The sequence below is a fragment of the Enoplosus armatus genome, chromosome 7 (genome assembly GCF_043641665.1).
Source record: "Enoplosus armatus isolate fEnoArm2 chromosome 7, fEnoArm2.hap1, whole genome shotgun sequence".
In the NCBI taxonomy this organism is placed as follows: Eukaryota; Metazoa; Chordata; class Actinopteri; order Centrarchiformes; family Enoplosidae; genus Enoplosus; species Enoplosus armatus.
This window is the reverse complement of record NC_092186.1, coordinates 21,340,424-21,364,498: the sequence shown is the minus strand read 5'-3', so window position 1 is coordinate 21,364,498 and position 24,075 is coordinate 21,340,424. Positions and strand designations below refer to the sequence as shown.

General features: G+C 41.2%; 4 protein-coding genes across 5 annotated transcripts; 2 read left to right on the top strand and 2 right to left on the bottom strand.

The window, feature by feature from the left end:
• Positions 1-1,343: 1,343 nt before the first annotated feature.
• Positions 1,344-6,899, top strand: ttc22 (tetratricopeptide repeat domain 22). Its single transcript, XM_070909067.1, has 9 exons — positions 1,344-1,400; positions 1,494-1,780; positions 3,021-3,321; positions 3,857-3,912; positions 3,996-4,111; positions 4,285-4,403; positions 4,985-5,146; positions 5,449-5,601; positions 5,678-6,899. The coding sequence occupies exons 2-9, from the start codon at positions 1,518-1,520 to the stop codon at positions 6,212-6,214; spliced, it is 1,707 nt and encodes a 568-aa protein (XP_070765168.1). The 5' UTR covers positions 1,344-1,400; positions 1,494-1,517; the 3' UTR covers positions 6,215-6,899.
• Positions 6,900-14,085: 7,186 nt separating this feature from the next.
• On the top strand, positions 14,086-15,925 carry LOC139287589 (cornifelin-like). The gene is made up of 4 exons (XM_070908699.1): positions 14,086-14,139; positions 15,210-15,312; positions 15,411-15,598; positions 15,710-15,925. Exons 2-4 carry the CDS (start codon positions 15,246-15,248, stop codon positions 15,923-15,925), a joined length of 471 nt encoding a protein of 156 aa, XP_070764800.1. The 5' UTR covers positions 14,086-14,139; positions 15,210-15,245.
• An 825-nt stretch (positions 15,926-16,750) lies between these two features.
• On the bottom strand, positions 16,751-20,283 carry ttc4 (tetratricopeptide repeat domain 4). Of its 2 annotated transcripts, XM_070908696.1 has the most exons (10): positions 20,158-20,283; positions 19,868-19,985; positions 19,576-19,737; positions 19,331-19,408; positions 19,049-19,173; positions 18,865-18,951; positions 18,466-18,707; positions 18,096-18,180; positions 17,780-17,862; positions 16,751-17,056 (listed from the first exon to the last, which is right to left on the bottom strand). In XM_070908696.1, exons 1-10 carry the CDS (start codon positions 20,257-20,259, stop codon positions 16,957-16,959), a joined length of 1,182 nt encoding a protein of 393 aa, XP_070764797.1. In that variant the 5' UTR covers positions 20,260-20,283; the 3' UTR covers positions 16,751-16,956. The 2 variants fall into 2 exon arrangements, with proteins under 2 accessions (XP_070764797.1, XP_070764799.1); XM_070908698.1 differs by lacking the exons at positions 18,096-18,180; positions 18,466-18,707.
• Positions 20,284-20,789: 506 nt separating this feature from the next.
• On the bottom strand, positions 20,790-23,775 carry pars2 (prolyl-tRNA synthetase 2, mitochondrial). The gene is made up of 4 exons (XM_070909394.1): positions 23,653-23,775; positions 22,631-22,967; positions 22,081-22,326; positions 20,790-22,001 (listed from the first exon to the last, which is right to left on the bottom strand). Exons 2-4 carry the CDS (start codon positions 22,952-22,954, stop codon positions 21,120-21,122), a joined length of 1,452 nt encoding a protein of 483 aa, XP_070765495.1. The 5' UTR covers positions 22,955-22,967; positions 23,653-23,775; the 3' UTR covers positions 20,790-21,119.
• Positions 23,776-24,075: the final 300 nt, after the last annotated feature.

The window sequence follows — 24,075 nt, the reverse complement described above, 5'->3', positions numbered from 1 at the left end:
TAGTTTTCATTATCTAACTGTATGTTTGTAACTGTGTGTAAGATAGTATGACTGGATACTGTGTTTATGCTGACTGGGGAGCAGCCATGATACACGTTTTTCATTGTATGGAAATGCACTGACAATACATTCCTTGAATCCTTGAACATCAACCAGCAGTACTTTCTGGGACTTAACTCTTTGTATGTATATATTGATCTTGTTTAATCTAAGCAGCTCTTACTATAATCCTACTGGACTTTTTTGTAATTGATTTGTTGCCACCTACAGCTATTATTGCACCGCAATTGTCAGCGGAGGGCTGATCTCTCTTTGAATTATCTCTTCAAAGGTCTCTTATGTGCGGAGGCTTTGTGGAGTTTTCGAGTTTTCACCCTGTCTTCTTAGAGAGTTAGAACTTGCTTGGGAACCACTTCTGATGTGGGCCTGCAAAGCCCATCGAGGCACTGCATGTGATACTGGACTTACAACACTAAAACCCTCTCTGCTTTGTTCCACTGTCCGCCTGGTTTATCATAATACAAGTTTACCCTCTGGTGGAAGAGTGTGGATTTGTATGCAAAAGCACTGAGAAACAAAACTGTGCTTATCTTGTGTGTATCTGATCTTGTGAGATAATAAGTGACTTGCAGGATAATGAGGATTCACAGTCAATGTTTGCTTTTGTTGAACTCTTGCAGAGTATCTGCATATCTCCTCCAGGTGTTTACATGTGCTGTCAACAGCTCATCATACAGCTGCGTGTTTATCTTTTCATAATTACCTCCTTTTTGGTATGTCTAAAACATGTTGAATTTTTGTTGAAATGAAAGGTAATTTAAAGTTGTGACATGGAAGGAAGGAAGGAAGAACCTGTCACTGAGTTTCCTTCAGTGTTTCAGTCACACTGATCCTGATGGTTCACATTCTTCTGTTGGCTACAGCTGACTCAGGCAGGGGCAGAGGGGGTTAACTGAAGCATTCTCCAAAACAAGGCTTCAAAACCATTTTTTTTTTTTTTTTGCGAAACTCAAGACATAGATAATATCATCCTGTCATAATGGACTTTAAGGAATGTCAGCTGGTATTTCTGAGCCAAATAAAAAAAAAAAAAGAAAAAACAAAACAACTCAGAAGTGATGCGATCTCCTTTTTGGAATAGAAAAAATAATAGAGACGATGACTAAGATTTTATGGATTTATGGATAAGACTCAAAAGGGGGACTTGATACAAAAAAAAAGTGTGTGGGAAAAATATATATCCATAGTTATACACTATCTCCCCCTTACACTCTTATTCCACTCCCTCGTCACTCCCAAGCCTAACCTGTTCAACCTGTCTGCACCGGGATCACAAGAGTGGGTGGCTGAATTATGTCGCAGTAGATTGACTTGTAACTGTAGGCTGAGGAGGACGAGAGGTATTTTCTTGTGTAGGATCTTAGGTCAAAATATATTAGAGAAGAAATTATCTTATTTAAGTTAGTAAGTTTCTTTTTCTTTTGAAATAACAGGTGGAGCAGGAGGAGCAGCAGGCCATGGAGGCAGACAGCACAGAGGACATTGAGTCTCTCATGGAGAATATGGACTACATCCCCGGCCACTTTCACCTGGACCTCAACCTCAACTGTGATCCTGTTGGGCCTGTGAAGCTGAGACTCAGGGACACTTATCTGAAACAGGAGAGCCTGCGAGGCGAGCTAGAGGCTGAAGCCGGATATCTACAGTACGCTGTCCAAAATCTGCTGGGTCTGCTGGCTTTTCACCTGGAGCAGCTGGACACGGCTGAGGAAATGTTCAGGTGATGATACACTTTTACACACTTTTACAGGAAGAATACTCACAATATTCACCAAGCAAGAGGCCTCATATTGAGACACTGTTGATGCACGATTTCCCAAGAGAGCTTGTCTTGTTTTTAAGATTCTGTTGCACTCTTTGCAACAGAAACTCCACACATGTTGAAACATGTCTTACTACATATAGTTCATCTCTGTGAGCTAACCAAGAACCACCACACTGAATGCCTACACAGCAGTAGAAAATGTAACACAAAGCGCAACCTAACTTTTTTACCAACTATAGTGAAACATCAACCAAAATCAAGACCGACCTGTCAGTTCACAGTAATCTCAAATGCAGGATGCTGCATAACAAACACATTGTTAACATGTTTGGCAAAGACAAATACTTAAAAAGCATTATCAACAAAAGTTGCTCCAGTAAGATTAACACATTGATATCTTTATTTCATATTGCTAACTCTGCTCTCTGCAGACGTTACCTACTACCCAATTACATTCATAATAAAGTGCAATTTAGTAGTAATTATAGCAATGTAGATACCCTCCAATTAACCAATGATGTCTTATTTACTTTTAACAGATGGTGTATATAGTACATCTCTTTTCGCATTAGAATGCTTCATATTGTATAGATGGTGATAAAGTATGCATAATACTATTTCATTTTACTTCTTTTATCTAAACTATGCATCTTATTGTGTACTTCCTTTCCTGATTGCTTTGGTCAATGGAAATACACCAGCAATGCTAGCAGCTCTGTGAGGCTGTAAATGCTAATGTCAGCATGCTAACATGCTGACAGTGACAATGCTAACATGCTAATGTTTTAGCAGGTATAATGGCTACCATATTCACCATCTTAGGCATGTTGGAATGCTAATGTTTGCTAATCAGCATTAAACACAAGCGAGTATTTAGCCACAAATCAAAGTACTGGACAAAATTGTAATTTTGACCTGGTGATAGCATTAGAAGTTACCACAATTCATCCTGAAGTTGGCATGAATGTGTTTATCAAATTTCATGGAAATCCATCCAATAGCAACCTCAAAGTGACGCTAGAAGAAAAGTCCAAAATCAGTAAGATTCATCCTCTGGGGACCATGAACAAATTTTGTGGCAATCCAATCTTAGGTTTTGTGTATTATAACATATTTTTTGTCAAAATAAGAATGAAACATGGTGCGATATTTTTAAATGACTTCTGATGTTCAAGACCCTTTGTTGGCCTTTCAGAAGCATTTGTAAAGAAGACCCTGGTAACCTCAATGCCTGGGCCAACCTGGGCTACGTGTACGACAAGCTGGGGAGAGAGCTGGACGCGGGGGAGTGTGTGGAGAAAGTGTCCCACCTTATGGGTTTAGATGCTGGAGAGGCCTGTCAGGAAGAGACCAGGCTCCTGGCGGCTCGCTGCCTGGTTGAGCAGGCCTACGTGTATCCCTATGATGTGGAGCTGGACAGCGAGGATGACCTGAGAGAGAGACTGACAGCAGCATTGATACTTTACAACAGAGCCCTGGACTACGGGGGTCAGCTGGTGAGAAACATGCACATGCAGTAATACTCACAATACAGGTGTTTAACAGTTTAGGATTAACATGAAGAATGTAGATGTGAGGGGCACTGAAACAATGACTGGTTATGTGATGAGACCACCACCTTCTAGCAATTTATCAATCGGTAATTCAACCATGCAGCGTAAGTAATCATTAGATATCTTTGAATTCATCGCTCCGCCATGACTCATTTCACCTGCAAACTTTTACTGAAGTTAGAGGATGTGGCTATGCTCAGGAGATTTACAAATATGAAGCTTAATAACATGGATATGAAACTAATATCCCCAAAAATTAAGCCAATTTTATTCTTGTTTTGGAAAATCATGGCACAGCACAGAGCCAATCATGGCTCAGCATTTTTCATTCAAGACAAGTGCAAAATTGTGTTCATTTGGGTGGAGCAGCAATTAAACAACACTGCTGAAGACTTAACTATTTACAGTATTCCTGCACAATAAATGTCATTTTATTACTAACTAAAGACTATTAGTAAATAATGTTGTTGTTTTTCAGCTACCAATAGAGGAAAAACGAAGCTGGTATTTTAAAATGTCAACCATCTATATAAGGTACAAAACTGGCATCAAAAGATAACCACTGCACCACTTAATGTGTAAACATTCATTTGTACTAAGTCATTTTCTCCCTGCAGACTGGACGACATAGTAAAGACCAAAGAGGACTCTGAATACTCCAGACTCTCTCACTACAATAAGGGACTGAAGCTTCTCAAGCAAACACTAGAATCGGAGAAAACACAACACAAAGGTAAATGACAAATGTTTCTCTATGAATATATCTGCTCTGTTGTACATTTAGAGGCATATTTTGATTTGAAGTGTTACATACAATACAACCATTTCTTCAATCTAGAGGGAGACAAAGAACAAATGCTTTAAGTAGAACCTGGTAAAAACCCTGATTTTGATCTCCCCCCTCAGCTCTTGCCTGGTGTTATGTTGGCATCATGTTGGAGAGGAAGGAAGAGTTCAGCACTGTGCCCATGTCTATACATGACTGTGGCTACTCCGCCTCTGACCCTCTATCCTGCTATGGAACAGTGAGTTAACCCACACATTTAGATACCTCCAGACTGTTTTACCTAGACCTGTTGTAGAAGTTGTTAAATCTGATAATCCGATCGGAAACTGCTCAAGTTCCTGTCATTTTTCTTTTACTGTTTTGCTACCGGCAGTTCATTTCAGTTGAACATTCTGTTGCTAGTAGCAACCACTAGTAGCACAATGCTATAGCAGTTTAACTGACATTCCTACATCCACCATTTTGTCAGTTTTGTGACCAAGCAAATATTGACAGGCCCCTTTTATCTATTCTCCAAATATCCTGGTCGGAGGATTACCTGTAGGTTCTCTGCCTGTAATTGCTATTTTGTGACTCTTGTCTGTAATTTGAGATATTAAAATGGTTGTTTCTGCAACCAGTACTGACCAAGATAGCCATTATACTAGCAGTTAGCTGTCTTGGGCTAATGTGATGCTAATACAACATAAAGGGAATAAAGGTTTAATTACTATTACTACTGCTACTTTGTTATATATATATATATATATATATATATATATATATATATATATATATATATATTTCACCATAACGTAATATAACTGACTGTGTCCTCAGGCCATAAATTTTGCCAGTGACGATGCATTCACCCTGAACCTTCTGGCAAAGGTCTTCTTTCTGCTGGGCAAACATGAGATGGCTACAGGGATCTGCAACATGGCCCTAAACATGCTCCCAGACCCAGAAATCAACTGGCAGGCCTACTGCACCCGTGCCAAGGTACTGCAGACCAAGTACAACCAGTCAATGTCAAGCTGTCAAAACTTGTGTCAAATTACCACGTGAAATCCATTCAGTGCTTGAGAATCTGCATTAATTTGAATATATTCGTGCAATCAAATCTAACATTTGAGCTGAACTATAAATGGTTATATCTGTGCACTGTATGTATTTATATTCAGTTTATATAGTAAAAAAGAAATGTTATACTCCAAACTCCTGCAGTGATGATTTCATTTGAGAAAACAAGATGACAATAAAATGGTGTATAATACAAATATTCATAAAGTTTTTCCTTGTAGATCAATATGATGCTCTACGTCAGGGACCTAGAGAAGGCAAAACATGGTCAAGGTGGAATCCCAGACCGACAGAAGCTGACTGAGGCCAGAAAGGACTTGGACAAGGTCCTGACTGTACGTCCATGTCTGCGGACACACCTAGAGATGGCACAGGTCAGGACACAAACTAGTAATGAGCATTGGATTGTCTACAGCAACGGGGTTTTCAGATTTGTGTGTTTCCCTTTAGGTGTACTACTACATGGGTGTAGATGCACTCCAGGAGAGTCTATTGGTGGATGAGGGGGCAGTGAACAGTGCGTTGGTGAGTCTGTCCCACGCCCTGCAGTTTGAGCTGGGCGACAGCTTGCCGGACCTTCACGTGCTCAGAGGACGCTGCCTCCTGCTGAAGGGTGAGGAGCAGAACGCTGCAGACTGCTTCAAACTGGCTGTGGAGTTAGAGAGACCAGGGAGCACAGACACCACAGCCCTGCGCTGCCTCCTACAGGCCCTCCTGGTTCTGTTCATGCAGGGAGGCCCTGACCCCACCCTTGCCATCACCCAACTGGAGCTGTGGGTGCAAAAGGCAGAGGAGAGGTACCCCGGGGACGTTGTGAAGGCCGAGCTGAGGTGCCTTTACAGGACTCACACAGCGGAGGTCACGGAGTTATCCAGGGCTCTGATCAGGACAGGCAGACTGGACCTAGTGAGGAGGCTACTGGAGACGGTGGTGCCTAAACAACTGGTTAAGAAGAGACCAATAGCAAGGTCTTTCTCCTTTACATGAATGTGACTTTGAGAGATATACAGGCACGTGACCAAACCAGACCAGTCATGCAGTAATTAATGAACTTCTTGCCAGTATTTCACAGATAACAATGAACAGAAGCAGTGCACGGTCATGAAGCTGTCTTAACTGTAACAGTGTACATTTTAAATCTGTGATTCCTATATCATCAACTTGTTTTTTCAACTTTTGGAAAGGTTGGCTCTACAGACCGGAACCTACAGTCACAGTGTTACAGCACAGAGGGATATTCCTTTTTAGCTTGATTTTACAATGGAAAATGCATATGTAAGTAATGTATGTATATGTAATGTATATAAAGTGTATAAAATAAGATGGTCACGACTTGAGAGAATTGCTGAATTGAAGAGAGTGGTCGGTGTATTCATAATGAAATGGATATGGTTAGAATGCCTCATTGGCCCTTCCACAGTGGCCATATAAATGACGGCTTCTCACAGTGGCCCTCGGATGACTAGTTTCCAGCACAAGTAGTCTTAATTCTGCTTAGTAATATTTAAATCATGCCCCACTACCTCTGAGGGGGATGTTTTAATGCTCCACCACTGATGACCAGCAGGTGGGGATGTAAACAGTTGAGATGTTTATGAAAGGTTCTGTGTTTGATGCAAAATGGATTAATCATAAGCCTTTAAGAACTTTGTGCATAAATTAAAAGACTCTTGAATCACTCGTTATGTAATCTGTGGTCCAGATCTGAACCAAACTGGACACCTGTGGGAGACTTTGGTCCAATGTGTTAGGCAGAGCTCATCACCGCTATAACCTAAACACCAAAAGAGGAAATGTCTTTTGGAAAAACAGTGTTCATCCTCCAGAGTTCTAGAGACTAGAAGAATATGTCTTCATTTTGGGCAGCAGGGGAGAATAATTAGAGACTAAGTGCATTTCTTGCTCACAAAGGTGAAATGAAAATTCTTTGAACAGATACAGGTCACTGTGTGAAATATCCACAGAGATGTTATGTTGCCACTGTGTATCATTTAATCTCTCTTAAAGCCACCATCAGTAGAACTTGGAGTTTTGGCTCCCCCCTGTGACGGTATCAGTAAAGACACTGTGACACTGCACACTGGTTTGATTTATATACTGGTGCTGCTCCTTGTGGCTGCACCCAGCAGGGGGCCCAAGGGCCTGAGTGACTGTCACTGAGTGACTGTCATTGTGGCAGAATGAAAGGGAAACACCTTCACAGGGAATGTAGGTTTATCCCCTCTGGTTTTCTGACATTATTGACACCATTGAGACAGAGCAGTTTGTGAACTGAAAAAGGTCATGATTAGGTCAGTTTATGTATGAGTATGACATCTGTTTTGCATACAAATTGGACTGACACACTGAGTGAATGCAGCTAAAAGGAATTTAAGAAAAGATAAAGACGCAATCAAACTGGACATTTAATATCAACAACCCAGACTTTTTACTTTCCAAAAACAGTGCGATCACATTAGGAGGGGATGTCATCCCGGCCAGTATGGACAGGAGGACAGATTACAGAAACCAACAACACTATAAAAGTACACTGACGTGTGAGTACTGTTTTATGACAGTCGTGACAACACGTGAATCCACACCTTGTAAAAACACATGTTGAGTCATTTTGGGAAAGTGTCAAAATGAACGTAATGTCATGCCATCTTCATCAAGGGTCTTTCACCCTTCAGAGTGTGCAGAGGACCAGGGACAGGTCAACGTCATGGGTGTTGTTTAAAGCTGCTATAATGTATATTTATATATCAACAATGTGTGAAAGGACAATGTATAAACAATGTGGTAATGTGAAGGGGGTCGCACGTAGTGATGAACCTACAGAGAATTATCTCCTGGATCTGCAGCTCGCCTCGGTTTTACAGAGCTTTCTAGTGAGTTTTAGCTCAGTGTTTCGCTGTCTGGCCCATAAATGTGGGTTCACTCTCAACGCTTCCATTGCGTCGTGTTCAGCCACAGCAGGCAGCTGTATTTAGAGGAAAAGCTCTAGAAGCCCACTGTACACTAACTGCTCAGACACCAGACGGACACAGTTAGTGACCAGCTGGTAGGAAGATATTTCCCTCAGAAATTGGTAGAGACCAAAAACAGAGCTAAAAGAGAATGAATATTGGGTGGCCAGAAACACAACTCCAAATTAATGAAAATGTTGCCCAGTAACTGCTGGATGCGTAAATAAACACCTGTTCGCTATATAAACTTAAAAGGTGATGAAGTGTCAATGTTGTGTTCCCAACTTATTTCCGCTGCCCCCAAGTGGCCAAAATAATCAATTATTGCAGGTTGAAAATGGTCTCAGCAGGTGATATCTGTGCAGCAGCTCATAGCACATTTGTTCTATTGTAACGTTTGGATGTAACCCTTCAGTGTTTCCTTTTGTTTTCTCTGCTGGCTCTGCAGTGCACTACAGCCTTGGAGATTTGCTCCGATGTGGTGATTGCTCTGTGGAGACAGTATATATGTCTCATACTATATCTGTTGTAACGGAAAGGGAATGAAATGGTATGACTAACTTCTGTTCCCTAAAGGAGAAGAGCGAGGTACAACATTATAGATGTGAAGCAGCCAACAAACTGAGGAATGACTGTGATTTACACGTTTTTACAGGTGGGACATCACATACATGACTAGAGGACATCTGGCTTGACAGCAATATAGGCGTCTTCAGTCAGGCCACAGTGGGCCGTGATATTCCATACTCTATAAAACACCTGAAATCGAAGCATTGATCCATCTTTACTAACAGTTAGTGTCTGACTGGTTTGCCACACCTGTATCAACATAAAAACAATGGACATAAAATTCTTGAAAGCTCTGTTGTTTTTACTTCAAGAACATGTCAGGTTCTGCAGCATTGTTCGTGTTTGCTTGCTCAACTTGCATGAGGTGCCACTCCTCGTGCAAGGCACATTCTTTCACAGCTTTCCAAGGTGACAACAAGGCTTCAAGCAGGTAAGATAGTTAGGTTTGGTAATAAGAAATTAGATATCTTTATTCAAAAAGTGAAAATCCAGCAAAAAGGGGGTTTATGAAGAGCAAAATTGTTGGTTTTGATGTTGATTGTCACTTAGCCACATGCACCAGTTTCTGACACAGTAGCATACTGTGCAGCTTCACAGCTACTTAGATTCAGATTTATCAATATTGAAATACAAAAACACAATGAAATGTGTATCATATTGCTAGAATCCTACAAAGAAGATTTTCATCATGTCCTACTGGGTCTATCCTTTTGTAAGCCATAGAGCTCACACAAGCTCACACACCCTGCAGTGCTGTGCTACCGCAGCTATGAAGGATCGCAATTCTTTTCGCTGCACACACACACCTGTTGGATATCACACACTAGAGCTGGGCAAAAGCCTACAGTTTATGTTTTTATAATTATAATATTGTGATTATTTGTTGCTGGTACAAAATTATCAGAAGCCATTGTTGCCAGTATTCTTACAGATGAAAGAAAGCTTGTTCACCAAGACGTTTACAAAAACTAAGTCACAAAAGGTTCTGGGGTCTATTCCAGAAAGCAGGTTTAACAAAATCAGAGTTTTCACTCAACCCACTTTACACAATTTACACCCCTGTAGGCGCTCGCTGCTGCTCATTCTGGCTACAGAGCCTATAGTCTACTAATACCCCGTTCATGGGCACTGAGTCACAAATGAGTCCAATGGATAAAGTCGCTATATTTTATACATAAACAGAAAAGTGGCAAGTCATTAGAAACATATTTGTCTTTACATAGCACATGATTGGTTGTGCTGTTCCATGAAATTGAGAATGCGTCAATTCAAAGATTTTTCTCATTAATATTCAAATGAATGCCACGAGACGGCCCATTATCTAATCAGGTCATTGGCTCTTAAGGATGAATATGTGTTGTAAACATTACATTTCTGTTAAGTGCAACACAATGTCATTTTCCCCAGGTTTCCTTGCTATATACTGACTATACTACACTTCATTTTCAGTTAACAGGTTAATTGTGGTAAAGTTCAAGAGCCAATGGCACAACCCTTGACAGACTGGAACACAGGCCTCTTTGACTGTTGCGACGACAAAAGTTCATGTAAGAATCAACACCACTTCCAACACATAATCTTATCAAAAATGTCATATTTGTAAAACTTGTAAAGAGGTCAAATACTTTTCTCCTTCTTCAGTCATATAAAGCCAAGACTATATATTACAACTTATGACTGCTTGTTTTTCAGGTTGCTATGGTTTCTGGTGCTGCCCTTGCCTTGCCTGTACAGTTGCAGGAAAATTTGGAGAGAACCGTTGTCTCCCATTATGTGACATATTCAGCCCAGCCATAACAGCAGCCTGTGGACTACCTCTGTGTGCGCCTCCTGCAGGCCTGTCTCTGCGGGTTGGCGTTCGACACAGATACGGTATCAAGGTGATCAAAACTGTCAAAACTGATGCACATTGATTTCACATATCATGTTTAATGAAAGCCTCAGGTACATCAACAGAAAATAGGGCCATTTTTACAAAAATACATTTGAATTTTAGAGAATGATATACTTGAATTTAAAGAATGCACTTCTTCAGTCATTTTCTCTGTGGAGATTAATGAACATAATGAGACTGACTATTGTAAGACACTAAATGATAACTGAGGAATACAGTAAAAAGAACTGTACTTTTGTTCTCCACAGGGTTCTCTTTGTAAGGACATCGCGACCTCCTGTGTCTGCTCCTGGTGCTCCTGGTGTCAGATGCATCGTGAGCTGAAATATCGCAAGAAGCACCCCGCAGTCATCGTCAACACGCAGCCTGGTCCAGTGATGATGGCTCCTGGACACCCACCTCCTGCTGGGTTTAATAGCTAATCGAGGGTTTTTTTTGTTTCATTTTTTGCGGCTTCACACAGAGCTTTGCGTCTTCTAATTGGCCTGCTCTGTCATGCGAAGGAAATTTGATTTAGCTCAGGTCAGTTATCTGTGGTGTGACCATGTTGTGTTATTCCTGGTTTGGTGTGGGGCTGAGAGGGCGAACACAGTTTTGTTTTGACCTTATTATTTTTTTTTTTTTCCAAGAAGCTCATCAGCTTGCTGCTGTTTGTTTTGTTACACTGAAGACAGAAGCAAAGTATTTATCAGTTAGATCCAACGATGTGATCGTTTTATATTTAAATAAATGGAATCAGAACATGCTGGGTACATAATGCCTCAGTAATGATAATCCTGTCAATTTTATGGTGGAAGTTGGTAGACATGATCAGTCTCTCCCTCTTTTTAAAGACCTAGGGCTTGTCCTCCTTAATAAAAGTGACCTACTGTTGTAAACTATGGCCTCGAGATGACGGATCAGAAGGAGATTCACAAATGTGTCTTTGAAAGTCTACATTTGTTCCCTGAACATTACCAAAATACTTGCTTGTCCCTGTCAGTTGCTGTTTTAGGATCACATGTATGTTGAAGAAATTATGTATAATTAATACACATAACAGTGTGTCATCGAGTCCAAAGGTCTTATAATCCCAGAAAACCACTATGTGTAGATTTGTAATTGAAGTAATAATTTTTATCTGATGCTGAGAGGAAGTGGTTGGTGTCGGTGTGTTGATGAGGGTGAAATCACAATCAAATGAAACCTCTTTAAAAATAAAATACTGTGTGTTCATATAACAATCTGCTCTCTCTTACTTCTCAGTAAACATGTGTGGATGGCAATGAATAAAAGTTCCCAATCAATAAAATGATCACAGGTTTATTTAACAAACAAGAGTTTCTAACCAATATTGCTCCGTTTTACACTTTTGAATAAAACCTTTCCTGCGTTGTGTCCCACCCCAACATCCTGTTTCATAGGAAAATACGTCAAATTAAGTAACTAATGTACTGTCTGCCTCTCCACACAAGAAGAACAGAGATGGGGTCGTTAACGTTGTTTCTGGCTGCTCTTATATTAGTAGTAAAGAAGGGAACCAGAAGATGGCGGCAAAGTATCAACATCTACACCAAAGCTCCCATTGTGTATCACAGCAACGAATTCCCCTGACTTTCAATTTCTTTCTGGTAGAAGACACCATTTCAACTTGACTGTATTATTAGGAAGCTATGCTGGAGGCCCACATTTTGTTTGTAGGTACACGATATTGCTCAACTTTTTTAAGTTATAACATTAATTCTGGCGGGGGAAAAAAAACCCTCTCCACCTTGTCTTGTTTTAGTATTTGCTACCCAGGTTCTTAAAACGAAACATTTAGCTCACCTGATTTCTGAAGAACGGCTGCAACACTTGTCTGTTTCATCGGAGCAAGACTTTTAAAGAGGAGTGGATCTGCTTCCACCAGCTGCTGCTCCAAGTCTTCAGTTCAACATGTTGACCTTTTTGGGTTTTGCTTTGCTGAACTACACATCACACTCTCTCTCTTCTCCTGTTGAGAATCCCACCAAACTGGTGACGCAGAGGATGCGCTGACATTTGATTGGCCAGAGTGACACTATGAGAGTGGGTGGCTGGTAAACATGTCAAGGTGGGATTTAGCTAATCGGGTGCGTAAACTGAATTGTACTTGCCTGACACCCAAAAGTCAGGCAAATAGTGATTTACACCTTGAAGCTAAAACTTCAGGCAGATATGGACATGTGGTTGGCTAACATACGGCAAATTCAGTTTGCTTAAATTATAAACAAAACACAGGCAAACGTCTCAGACGGGTAGTGGGAGCCCTGGACTCCTTGTGCTATACACCTGACATGTCTTTGTACAGAGTGGCACAATGAAGATGTGTTGTAGTGTTGTAGTCAAATCAAAATGGGACTGGATTCAGACAAGTTACTGTGTTCTGGCCCAGCAGGACGGACCCCCACCCCAGCCCCCATCACAGCAGGTCAACAGCAGGGCAGAACACACACACAGTATTCCTGTTCCAAGAGTGCAGCAATATTTGTGGTATTTAGCAAACAACAAATAAGGAAATAGTCATATTAAGATGTATTTTCCACTGATAATCCCTCTAGTCACTGAGCAGGTTTAGTATGTATGAACTGGTGTATTTCTTCTGTATTGTACATGTTCATCTCCGATTAGATAGAATATTTTTTCCCCTTCCGTTCGTTCTTGATGCTCATGAATTCAAAAAGGTTTATAAATTGGAAGTAAAAATCTTTGCTTTAATTCACACACTAACTGATGACATGTTCGAGTGCAGTACATCCACCAAAGGCGTGGTGTAATTTAACTGTCATCAGATGTCAGAAACTGGGTCACACAGACGAAACCCTCCCAGCTTGATGGATGTTATAATCCTGACCTGTTGACATTTGTGATCAGGTTCTTGTCATCAGGAGCTGAATCCTGGAAACTCCCTGCAGCCAGTTCATCACCGGCTCCTATGAGTGCAGTCACTCCATCTACAGTTATTTTAACAAACCATGTATGTTCCTGGTCCGAACTTTTTAACTTTTTAAATGATAGAAATTAAAATACGATGGACATGCTATTCTTAGCATGAATCTCATGTCTTTGTGCCAGTAGATTCAGGTTTTGCAGCATTGTTGGTGTTTATCTGTGCAGAAGATGCCACACAAAACGATGAAGAGGAGTGGGGTTTCTGCAGACCAAAATCATTGATTTTCACTTCCTTTGTGACACAGACACATGCAGGTATTTCTGACAGAACAGTTCCTTTTTGGGACATTTCAACCGTCTGTTCCTGTGTTTAAATGGAGTAACTTAAACTCTTAAAAATATCCACTTGGACGTAGTAATTGAAATACCATGGACACGCTATTCTCTGCATGTGCTTTCGGTTCCATTTCTTTGTGCCAGTAGATTCAGGTTTTGCAGCATTGTTTGTGTTTAGCTGTCCGACACGTACAAGATGCCACTCCTAATCCAAGGCACATCATTTCATCCACTCACAGCCGCAGAGTCACCAACAAGGTGTCCAGCTCAATCAGGTGAGATCTTTACATTTGCTAATAAGACATTTTACATCTTTATCAGCTAAATCAAAGTTTAATCTGACATGCTGTAAAAGATGAAGAGGAGTGGGGTTTCTGCAGACCAAAATCAGAGATTTTCACTTTCTTTGTAACAGACACATGCAGCAGTTTTTGTAAACACACATTAACCACACTTGAGGCAGAGGCATCCTGGGTATTTCTAAATATTACCAGCTGGTTTATTTTAGGAGCAAACTGTGACTTTAAGAGGATACCTGTATGGCGATTCTTAGCACATCCAGTATATTGAAATATAAAAACACAATCAAAGGTATCTGACTGTAAGACTCTTAGAAAGAGGTTTATTTTTGTTCTTCTTTTATTGTTCATCTGTTTTGTTTGTTTTTTACTCACCACAGGCTATAACATATTTTATGTTGTTGGTATTTTTCTCACGTGGTCTCTGTTTGAATTATACAGCCAATTTGCCAGCCTTTTATTTTGCCCAATCAGTGTGCACTTCTTATTCAGAGGTTTTCCAAATAACTGGGAAGAGCAGGTGGTAATGTGTTAGTCAAAGCTAAATACAGTATATTAAAACATGATTGCCACAGGAGAAAGTAACACAGCTAACAGGGAACTCCTTTTCCCTCCGTGGAAACACAATGCTTGAGTGTTATTGCTGTCAAACTGGAGGGTGAATTGTATACTCTCATTTCCTAATAAAAAAAAAAATCCCCTCTGAATTATTTTACACATGAACAGAAAAGCAGCAATGTATTAAAATGATGTTTGGATTGACGTAAACCTGGCTGTCAATGGTTCAAATGTTCTGTGAAATCAAGAAGTGGGAAGGTTTGAATTCAGAGACGCACACGTTTCGCAACAAGGAGCTCCAAAATCGAATCAGATCTTCTGCTGTAGAGGATAAATGTGGTGCAGGAATGACATTTTCAGACATGAGCTCTACTGAATGCGTGGAAAGAGCTTAAGAAATATAATATAAGCTTCTGCATAACATGCTCCAGGATATGAGTATTTCTTTTTTTTTTTGATGTGAGATTCTTGCTATGCTCTGATTTCAGTGTTTATTATTCACCATCTGTGGATGAGGTTGGAAGATGGAAGAAAAACCCTCAGCAGAATGGAGCAGTGGTCTCTTGGACTGCTTTGAGGATACAAGTACCTGTAAGAATCCAAACTATTTTTCCCCTCATTTCTATGGCCTGCTTTAGTAATATTAAGTCATTATTAAGAGAGTTTGTATATCCCCGGGTGTTTTTCAGGTTGCTATGGTTTCTGGTGCTGCCCGTGCCTTGCCTGCACGGTTTCAGGACGATTTGGAGAGTGCACTTGTCTCCCATTGTGTGACATATTCAGCCCTGCCATAATGGCAGCCTGTGGGATACCACTGTTTGTTCCTCCGGCAGTGCTGTCTGTAAGGGCTGCCATACGAAACAGATATGGCATCAAGGTATGATGCACGTAAAGCTGTTGTATACTGAATTTCACATGACGTATTGAATAAAAGTGAAGCCATGCTGAATTTACAACTTTACATTCTCTTCACTCTGGTTCTCTGCAGGGTTCTATCTGTAAGGACATCGCAGTGTCCTGCTTTTGCTTGTGGTGTTCCTGGTGTCAGATGCATCGCGAGTTAAAACATCGCAAAAACACTCCCACTGTCATCAATGTGCAGTCTCAAACCATTGTCAACATGCAGCCTGCTCCAGTGATGATGGCTCCTGGATACCCACCCCAGGCTGGTTTTATGAACCAAGGGGTCATGGCGTCATACTGAGCTTCGTGGCTTCCTGTTGATCTTGTGAAGGAAATATGATTCAGCTCAGATCATTTCCCCCCGGGGATCAATAAAGTACTTTATTCTGATTCTAAAGACAAAATCCAAGTGTGTATTTACGTATAAGATGTAATCATTTTGAATTGTGTCCCCTTGGCATCAGAGGATGCCGAAAGTCCTGCAGAACAAGTGGTTCCCGCATGAGGCCCGATGTTTTTATGTTTATATTTAGTGCTCTTGATGACACATCTGTCTGTGACAATAGAAGCTAAAGGCCTGACTGGAAGCATGAGCATCTTAGTAATTAGTTCATCGTATCACCCTGTCGATACAGAACACGTAGCTCTAGGGAACTCGTGCCTGGCTGAGTTGTCTATTGTAATGTACTGAAGCGCATCGGCAATGACAGAAAAGCCTGCTGAACAAGGTACAGAAGCTGTCGACTTTAATCCAACACCTAACTTGGCAAACACTAGTCACCTGTAATGTGCGTCTCAGTGTTGAAAGTCCTGGTGGAAAGCCACCAAACTTTCTCTAAAAGCAAAACTGAAAGGTGAACTTGAGATTATATTGCTTTTGTTGCTGACTAACACTGAGACTTACAGCACCAGATTTCTGTTTAGGAACTAGTGTTTTAAATGTCAAGGATAAAGTCAGAAGGCTTTGCTGTATTCTTTCTTTTTTTTTTTAAATGTTTACTTACAAGCACTTACATCACTTGTTTATACTTATTACACATTTTGTTCTTGTTGTTTAATTAATGTATGGTGGTTTCATTTGTCATTAATTTGTCTAATTAAGCACTTGAATGAAATCTATTTACACTGTTTTATTTCTACATACAGAAACTCAAAGAATCCACATGGATTACATTCGTTTTTCATTCTTTTATATTGATATTTGGTGGCAAACAGTGTGTCCTGCTCTCGGCCATGAGAAACACGCATGGTGTCCCAAGAACAAAGTCAGTCTTCTGGGGTTGAAAAGAGAATTTGATGTATTGAAAGTCCAAGATCTGAAGGCCAGTGTTTTTACAATCCTTGTATTTTCTTTCCTGTTAAAAACTGCTTCCAGAAGGATGAGCCATTTACCAGAACGATGAAGCTGGGAGTGCCCGCCTTGACGAAAAACCTGTTAACAGAAAAGAGGAAGAGAAAGCTGAAGTCAACGAGTGTCCAAACAGATAATATCCTCAGAGATATACATTCCTCCACTGTGCTGGATTACAAAAGCAAAGAATCTATGACAAGGAGCACCTGCCCAAAGGGAGATATATGTCATCAAATTAAAATATCACTTTCATGTTCCTGCTTAATGAGGAAACACCAAACAGCCCACAGCAGAAAAGAAGTCATTTGCATGGTTCTCATTAGGTTATTTGTCTGCTTTTTAATTGGTTGCACAAACTAAAGTGCCATTAAATAAAGAAGACAAATTTGAGCCTAGGTAACATTTAGGCTGCTATTTTACTTGCAGTTACTTAAAATTTACTTGCAATACATTTATAAACGTAATAAATGTTAATAAATGTATTAACGAGTAAAAGGGCAGTGTGCAGAGAAGTTCTCTCTTCTCTTGCCTGTGGACATTTCCTCCTACACGCCTGCCTACAAGAAACTGAAGGTGTGCATGAGCCTTTACAGTCAAGATTTATACCTAAAATTTTAAATAATTTTAGGCCTATTAAGACAAAGAGAGAAAAAAATAGAATGATGCAAGCAAGAGATGCAGGTTAAACTAGTTAAACCAAGAACTGCAAGAAAATAACGGACGCCTGCCAGCTTATCAAAATTCAGAATTCTTCAAAATGAAATCACACTGAATGAATAACAGACTTTATCACAATAGATGTACCTTTTGTGCTGCAACACTTCTAAAAGTGTCGTCTCTGGCTTTACTTGGTGGAGCGTCTCCTTCTTCTCATCTTCAAAGTACAGCTAGAAAGTGAGGAAAGGTCAAATGTGGTTAATTAGGATTAAAAATGGATTATTGTCACCTATCGATATGTTTTTGGTGATGAAATACAATCCCTGTTTGACAGTAACTGAATTATGTATCTACATACTTTTCACAAGTTCAAGGCTGCAGAACAAAACAGCAAAAGTTAACTTCTTCAGGTTGGTGGTGCAAATCGTTCCTGATCGATAAAGTTTAGGCGTGACACACAAACCTGCAGATTTTGGGGATGGTATTTTCTGTCCGCGTCCCAAGGTGGAAGTTCTTCTCCAAACATGACCGCCAGGTGATCTATGAAGCTGAACAAGACAAATAAAAAGAGGCAGGAGTGACTTTGCAGCTGTGAATCTGATGTAAAACACTTAAAAATAAAAGTATTTGTGTGTAGTATTTCTTACAGTATACAAAGTTGAAGAACAAAATCTAATTGCTAGAATCTTTAACTACAAACTACAGGGGAGATTTCTAAACATTACTTGTAATCTTTTAAGATAGCTGCAGCAAATGTAACTACATCTTGGCTACAGAAATACACCAAATCAAGATATATCCAAGACTAGACAACAAGAACAGGAGGAGTTTACCAGTTGTTGTCACAGAAAGCAGAGATGAAGTCGCTCTGCTGGTGTTCAGGATAGAGGAAGAGAACGGGCCAGTGCAGGGAGCCCTGCTCGTCCAGGAAGACCTGAGCCCCCGTGGCCTCCCGAGAGCCGAGGCCGTCCAGGCTCAGCTGCGATATCGCTGCCGAGGAGCCTTCATCCTCGTCCTCACTGTCTGAACTATGCTGACGAGGCTTCACAGGCTGGAGGAGCTTGATGCCTCGATCCTGAGTAAAGCACACAAACACGCATCTGATCATCACGAAAAAAAAAACGGGCCGTACACGTCTCACATCATGTTAACATACACTTAGTGCGCATGCAAAGCTCCACGGGTGTGATGCTGGACTGACAGCCAGTGGAAGTTTTAAATAGGGCGTTTACCTTTATAGCAGCCAGAAGAGCTTCTTTCTCACCATGCAGCTTTTTCTCTTTGGCATTGGCCTTCCGGGCATCTCTCTCTGCTGCTCTCTAAGGCACAAAAATAATAATAATTAAATAATCGTTATGCTCGACCGAAAACAAAACCTCCACCTCAAAAATCAATTCAACATAGTAGTGATTAGACCTTGAGTTTATCTGCTGCCACTCTCAGCTCCAGCAGCTTCTTGTCAGTGGGACAGACCTTGAGCCCCTCATCACACCACTGGACGGCCTCTGCAAAGATGCGCAGCTCTATACAACACTGAACACCTGCAGACACATACACAAGACATGCACATGCTTGTTTTTGTCATTCTAAGCAGAGTTTTGCTTTCTTGTGATTACTGTGTACCGTTATGCTATTGCAATGTTTAACCATATTTATTGCTATATGCAGGCGAACCACCTGTATGTTTATATTACATACCTCTGATTATGGCTTTCAAGTGGTCTGGTTTGATCTTCTTTGCAGCTGCAGCATCATTCAACGCAGAGCGCATGTTACCTGCATGACACAAACATGATGAAATGAGGATGAAGGATGTTATCATTATAAAATATTATTCTGCGATATCTTAGTAAGCCAACAACCCATGTTCATGGTGCAAGCGATACATTTACATTTTAAAGCTATGAATGTGTCTGTGTGGCATGTAAATAAGAAATCCTCACCCAGGTGGAAGTGTGCTGCCGCCCGGTTGGTGAGGAGAACTGTGTCCAGGTCCTGGTCCCCACACTTCTTCTTCAAACCTGCTGTGTAGGCCAGGATGGCCTTTTGATAGTTCTTCTCTTTGAAAAACTGATTCCCCTCATCTTTCAGGCTCTTTGCTTGCTCTGGGGAGGAATGAGGCAAATGAACTGAGTCCGTAACAGTTTCTCAAGCTTCTTTTCACCGATGACAAAGATAACTAACCCCAACAGGTGTTTCAAAAGCTGGAGGGACTTAAAGCTGTGGTCCACCTACCTTCTGGGGGTCTATCTTCATCATGGATAATGGCCTGGAGACAAGCTAGTTCCGGGTATTGTTTTGAGTCGATTTCTTCAGGGGCTGTTTTCATGAACATGGGCACTTTATTGAACTCCTGGATGAGACAAAAACAGAGGGGTCACTGCGGCTGCACAGAATGTTTACCTCTGTCATGTTACCAGTTAGCTTGCTAACGTTAGCTTACAACTGCAACAACATTAAAGTTGGCACAGCCCACTTACGTAGAAATCATTTCTGGCTAATGTTGATAATCGATAGCTTCTTACCTCCTCCCAGCTGTTTTCACTGAAGGCATTTTTATATCTCTGGGTCTTGAATTTGTCCATGAACTCGTCCATGCCATCGTCGCTGTCACATTTCTCCGCCATTTTCGAGCAAAATAGATTTTTGAAGCAGCGCTTCGTTGTTTACAAACCTTATAAAAACTATGACTTGTAATTACCGCCACCAGCCCGTCAGCTGTAATAACGTTATACTAATAAGTTACCCAGCTCCTTGTTTACACATGTGCATGGGCGGTGCTACGTGATTTAAGATCCGTGCGGAAACACAGTAGTGAAACTTTTGTTCCGTCGCCCATGCCATGAAGAATTGGTAGAAAGTATAAAGAATAAATAAATTACATATAATAACACTCAAATGTGGCCAACCTGCATATTGAGCTACTTCTGTATTTTCACTTGTAATGGAGTATTTACTTTATATATGTTGTGATAATGCTATTTTTAGCACTACTTCTTTCACCACTGCAAATGTCCATTTCGTTTTTTTGCTTTTCCATGACTTTCATTAAAATGGTTGTATTTGCAGCATTTACCCAATTCCAGCATTGAGTTGTACTATGTTATAAATGCAAATGCATATTAAAACACAACAAATGGTCATTATTTGTGTTCACCTCTGTGGGCTCATGTTTTTATTTGCATGGGAACATGAAACGCTGCAAAAATAACATTGTGACATTCCTGTGTATTACATCAATCATTCAATTTAATATGTTTTTGTTGTGACAGTAAGTTTATGCCAATCAGCAATGTCAACTGGTATGTAAATTAGAGGTTTTCTAACTTTGTAAAACAAAAATAAACTTCCAGACACAACTTACAAAACATACAAGGCTTTTATCTTCTTATCCCACCACCTCACTGATTGCCTCATACACATTTTGCTTATTACAATATGCACACAAACATAAAATCACATTTATTTCCACATTCAGAGTTGTTATTCACACAGTTTCCACTCTTCCCAGAAGATCTAACAGTCCATCTTTACTGAGAAACATTGTCTCACCTGTCCGCTGACAGATCACCTCAAACCTGGGTGTTTCCTCTAGCGCTCCCTGTCCCACTACGATAACATACGGGTAGCCCAGTCTGCTGGCATCCTTCAGCCTCTTTCCAATGGTCATCTGTGTCCGGTCATCAAGAACAACTTCTCCTCTCAAACGAGGCAGAGTTTCTCCCAAAGTGTGAACCAATTCCTCAGCTAAGACTGCCGCCTCGTCCACCTTGCTGCCCTTCTTTGGGGGTAAAACACACACCTGGTAGGGGGCGAGAAGACCTGGCCAGCGGATCCCCTCTTCTGTTGACATCACCTCAATGGCCGCAGCAAGAATACGGGTTACCCCAAGACCATAGCAGCCCATCTCTGCAATACTAGGCTTGTTCTGGGCATTGCTGAAGGTGGCATTGAATACATGAGAGTATTTTTTACCCAGGTAAAAGGTGTGGCCGACCTCTATACCCTTTGACTCTACCAGTGTGCCAGTACTGCACTGTGGGCAGTCAGTTCCGTCTGATGACATGGTCTCTACATTAGCAGAGAAGGAGCAGTTCCCACAGACCAGAAGCCTGTCCTCACCAATGTCTGCTGGCAGCTGGAACTCGTGGGAGAGTTTACCGCCGATGTTGCCCGTGTCTGCCTGCACCTGAACGCAACGCAGACCGAGCCGGGCGAAGAGCCTGGTGTATGCCTGGCATACAGAGTCATAGGTCTGGTAAGCTGCTTCTTCACTCACATCAAATGAGTACATGTCCTTCATGTAGAACTCCCTCCCTCGAAGCAGACCAAACTTCGGCTTTGGTTCGTCTCTGAATTTGCGGGTGATCTATTTATAAAAAATAAAAATAAATGTAAAAACTGCAGCTTATTACAAAACACACTGATGGCAACACGGTAAGGGCTACCTGATAAAGAAGCAGAGGGAGCTGTCTGTAGGAGAGAGTCGTCTGGTGAGCGACCAGAGTCGTCACTGCCTCCTCGTGTGTGGGAGCCAAGCAGTAGTCGGCTCCATGGCGGTCTTTCAGACGGAGCAGCTCCTTTCCCATCAAGTCCCAGCGCTCACTGGTTTTCCAGAGATCAGCTGAGCACAAACTGGGCATGTCCAGCTTCTGACCACCGATCCCCTGCATCTCTTGGTCAATTACTCTCCCCTGAGAGAGAGAGAACATGACAACATTTACACTTAACCTTGCATCCAGGTTCATCACATTTATGATGATGCAGTGGTTCCCAACCTTGGAGCCGGGACCGCCCCCCCCAATGGATTGCAAAATAAATCTTAAATGATTAAAATAATATGAAGGGAGAAGAAAATATATTTCTGCAACACAAAATGATGCTGATGATATTGCTGTAATCTTTTCCTTTTTTCTTATGAATTACTAAACAAACAAAAAGATTCATCATGCTTACTTGAGTTGACTTGTACTATTTCTTTAAATAAACATGTCTCACCAGCTTCTCCATGGAGCGGACAGTGGCAGGAAGGTAGTAATAACAACCCGGGTTGGATGGATGGATGAGCCCGGCCTGCTGCATGAGCCTTTGGCTCTTACAAGTCATCTCTCCTTGCAGCCGGTTGTCCTGTCCCACGTCACGCAGGTTTGAAGGCTGATAGAGGCGGGACACCAAGAGTGTGGGCTTGATATGTCTGGAGTTGGTGGAGGCAGGAACAGTGGCATGCTCAGTACACCCTGAATGGCTCCTCCTGGGAAGTAATGAGGTTCTGTGGAGGCGCTGGAGGACTCTCAGCCAGATCTGATTCATTATGGGCTCCATGGTAGATCCAGACCTACTAGACGAGACAAGTCAGTTAGAACTGAAACAATTGACAGTGAAATCATCATTTTTCCAGTGAAACATTCTCTGGTTCCAGCTTCTCAAAAGTGAGTTGGTCAGAATAAAAATAATCATAATTTAAAGACAGCACTTTATTTCATGCTTCTACTGCACTACATTACAGAGTAAATATTCTACTTTATCCACTGTTAACACTCTGAATTTGGACATGCATGATGAGTACATAGTATAATACTAATGCACGTGTGTTTTTGTATTGTAGAACTACAACTTTAACTTAAGTAAAGGATCCGAGTACTTCTTCCACCACTGACACAAATACACACGATCTAAGTGCTGAATCATAGGAGCTGAAATGACAGTCGCTGCATGCAAGTAGTAAACAGAAGTCAAGGTCGCCATAACTCTCAATTTCTTCACAGATGTCTATTTAGACCTTGGAATAAAACGAGATGTATGACATGAATGTGGAGGATTCAAAGCTGTGAAAGTGTAGATGCCACTGACAGATGTCCAAAGTGACCACAGCAGTGACAGCTCAGAGATGCATGTCACCAAATCCTGCAGCATGTCCTGCCCTGATGCCCGGTGTAGCAGCTTAGCTAGCTGAGGTTAGCTTCCTCAGTTAGCACACAACGACGTTTATTACGCGCACAGAACTAATACACAAGACTCACCTTGGGGTCGATAACTACTGTCTGATTGTTCCGAGTAGATTATGTGAATAAATGAGGAAATAATTACATTTCTATTAAGTTGACAAACTGCAAAACATTGAAGGTCCCACCACCATGCTCTCTTCCTTGGCTACAAGCCTGCAGGTTACAACGTCACTGCGCCACCTGCAGGCCTGGAGGAGTAAAGACGCAGAGGCAGAAAGGAGAGTATTATTGCACTAATAAAAATGTAGTTGTTTGTCTATTATTATTATTATTATTGTGCCGTTTGTTTGCGTTTGGGTGTACAGTCAAGTTATATGTTGTCTCTGTTTGTATCACAGTATACAGCATGACAGTTACTTCTATGTTCAGCAGACTCTAGGGGCTTACAGGCAATGTTTTGTTTTTCCTCACATGTCCTCTTCCAGCCAAAATCTAGCT

Excerpts from the sequence above, each read along its gene's own strand:
- ttc4 (XM_070908696.1), bottom strand. The coding sequence starts at position 20,259 with ATGGCGGAGAAATGTGACAGCGACGATGGCATGGACGAGTTCATGGAC. Across the intron at positions 19,738-19,867 it reads TGAAGATAGACCCCCAGAAG|AGCAAGCAAAGAGCCTGAAA; the intron begins GTAGGTGGACCA and ends ATTCCTCCCCAG. Across the intron at positions 18,708-18,864 it reads CTCTTCTGGCTGCTATAAAG|GATCGAGGCATCAAGCTCCT; the intron begins GTAAACGCCCTA and ends TGCTTTACTCAG.
- pars2 (XM_070909394.1), bottom strand. The coding sequence starts at position 22,954 with ATGGAGCCCATAATGAATCAGATCTGGCTGAGAGTCCTCCAGCGCCTC. Across the intron at positions 22,327-22,630 it reads TCCGCTCCATGGAGAAGCTG|GGGAGAGTAATTGACCAAGA; the intron begins GTGAGACATGTT and ends TCTCTCTCTCAG. Across the intron at positions 22,002-22,080 it reads TCCCTCTGCTTCTTTATCAG|ATCACCCGCAAATTCAGAGA; the intron begins GTAGCCCTTACC and ends TTTTATAAATAG.
- LOC139287589 (XM_070908699.1), top strand. The coding sequence starts at position 15,246 with ATGGAAGAAAAACCCTCAGCAGAATGGAGCAGTGGTCTCTTGGACTGC. Across the intron at positions 15,313-15,410 it reads CTTTGAGGATACAAGTACCT|GTTGCTATGGTTTCTGGTGC; the intron begins GTAAGAATCCAA and ends GGTGTTTTTCAG. Across the intron at positions 15,599-15,709 it reads GAAACAGATATGGCATCAAG|GGTTCTATCTGTAAGGACAT; the intron begins GTATGATGCACG and ends GGTTCTCTGCAG.
- ttc22 (XM_070909067.1), top strand. The coding sequence starts at position 1,518 with ATGGAGGCAGACAGCACAGAGGACATTGAGTCTCTCATGGAGAATATG. Across the intron at positions 4,404-4,984 it reads CTCTATCCTGCTATGGAACA|GCCATAAATTTTGCCAGTGA; the intron begins GTGAGTTAACCC and ends CTGTGTCCTCAG. Across the intron at positions 5,602-5,677 it reads CACACCTAGAGATGGCACAG|GTGTACTACTACATGGGTGT; the intron begins GTCAGGACACAA and ends GTTTCCCTTTAG.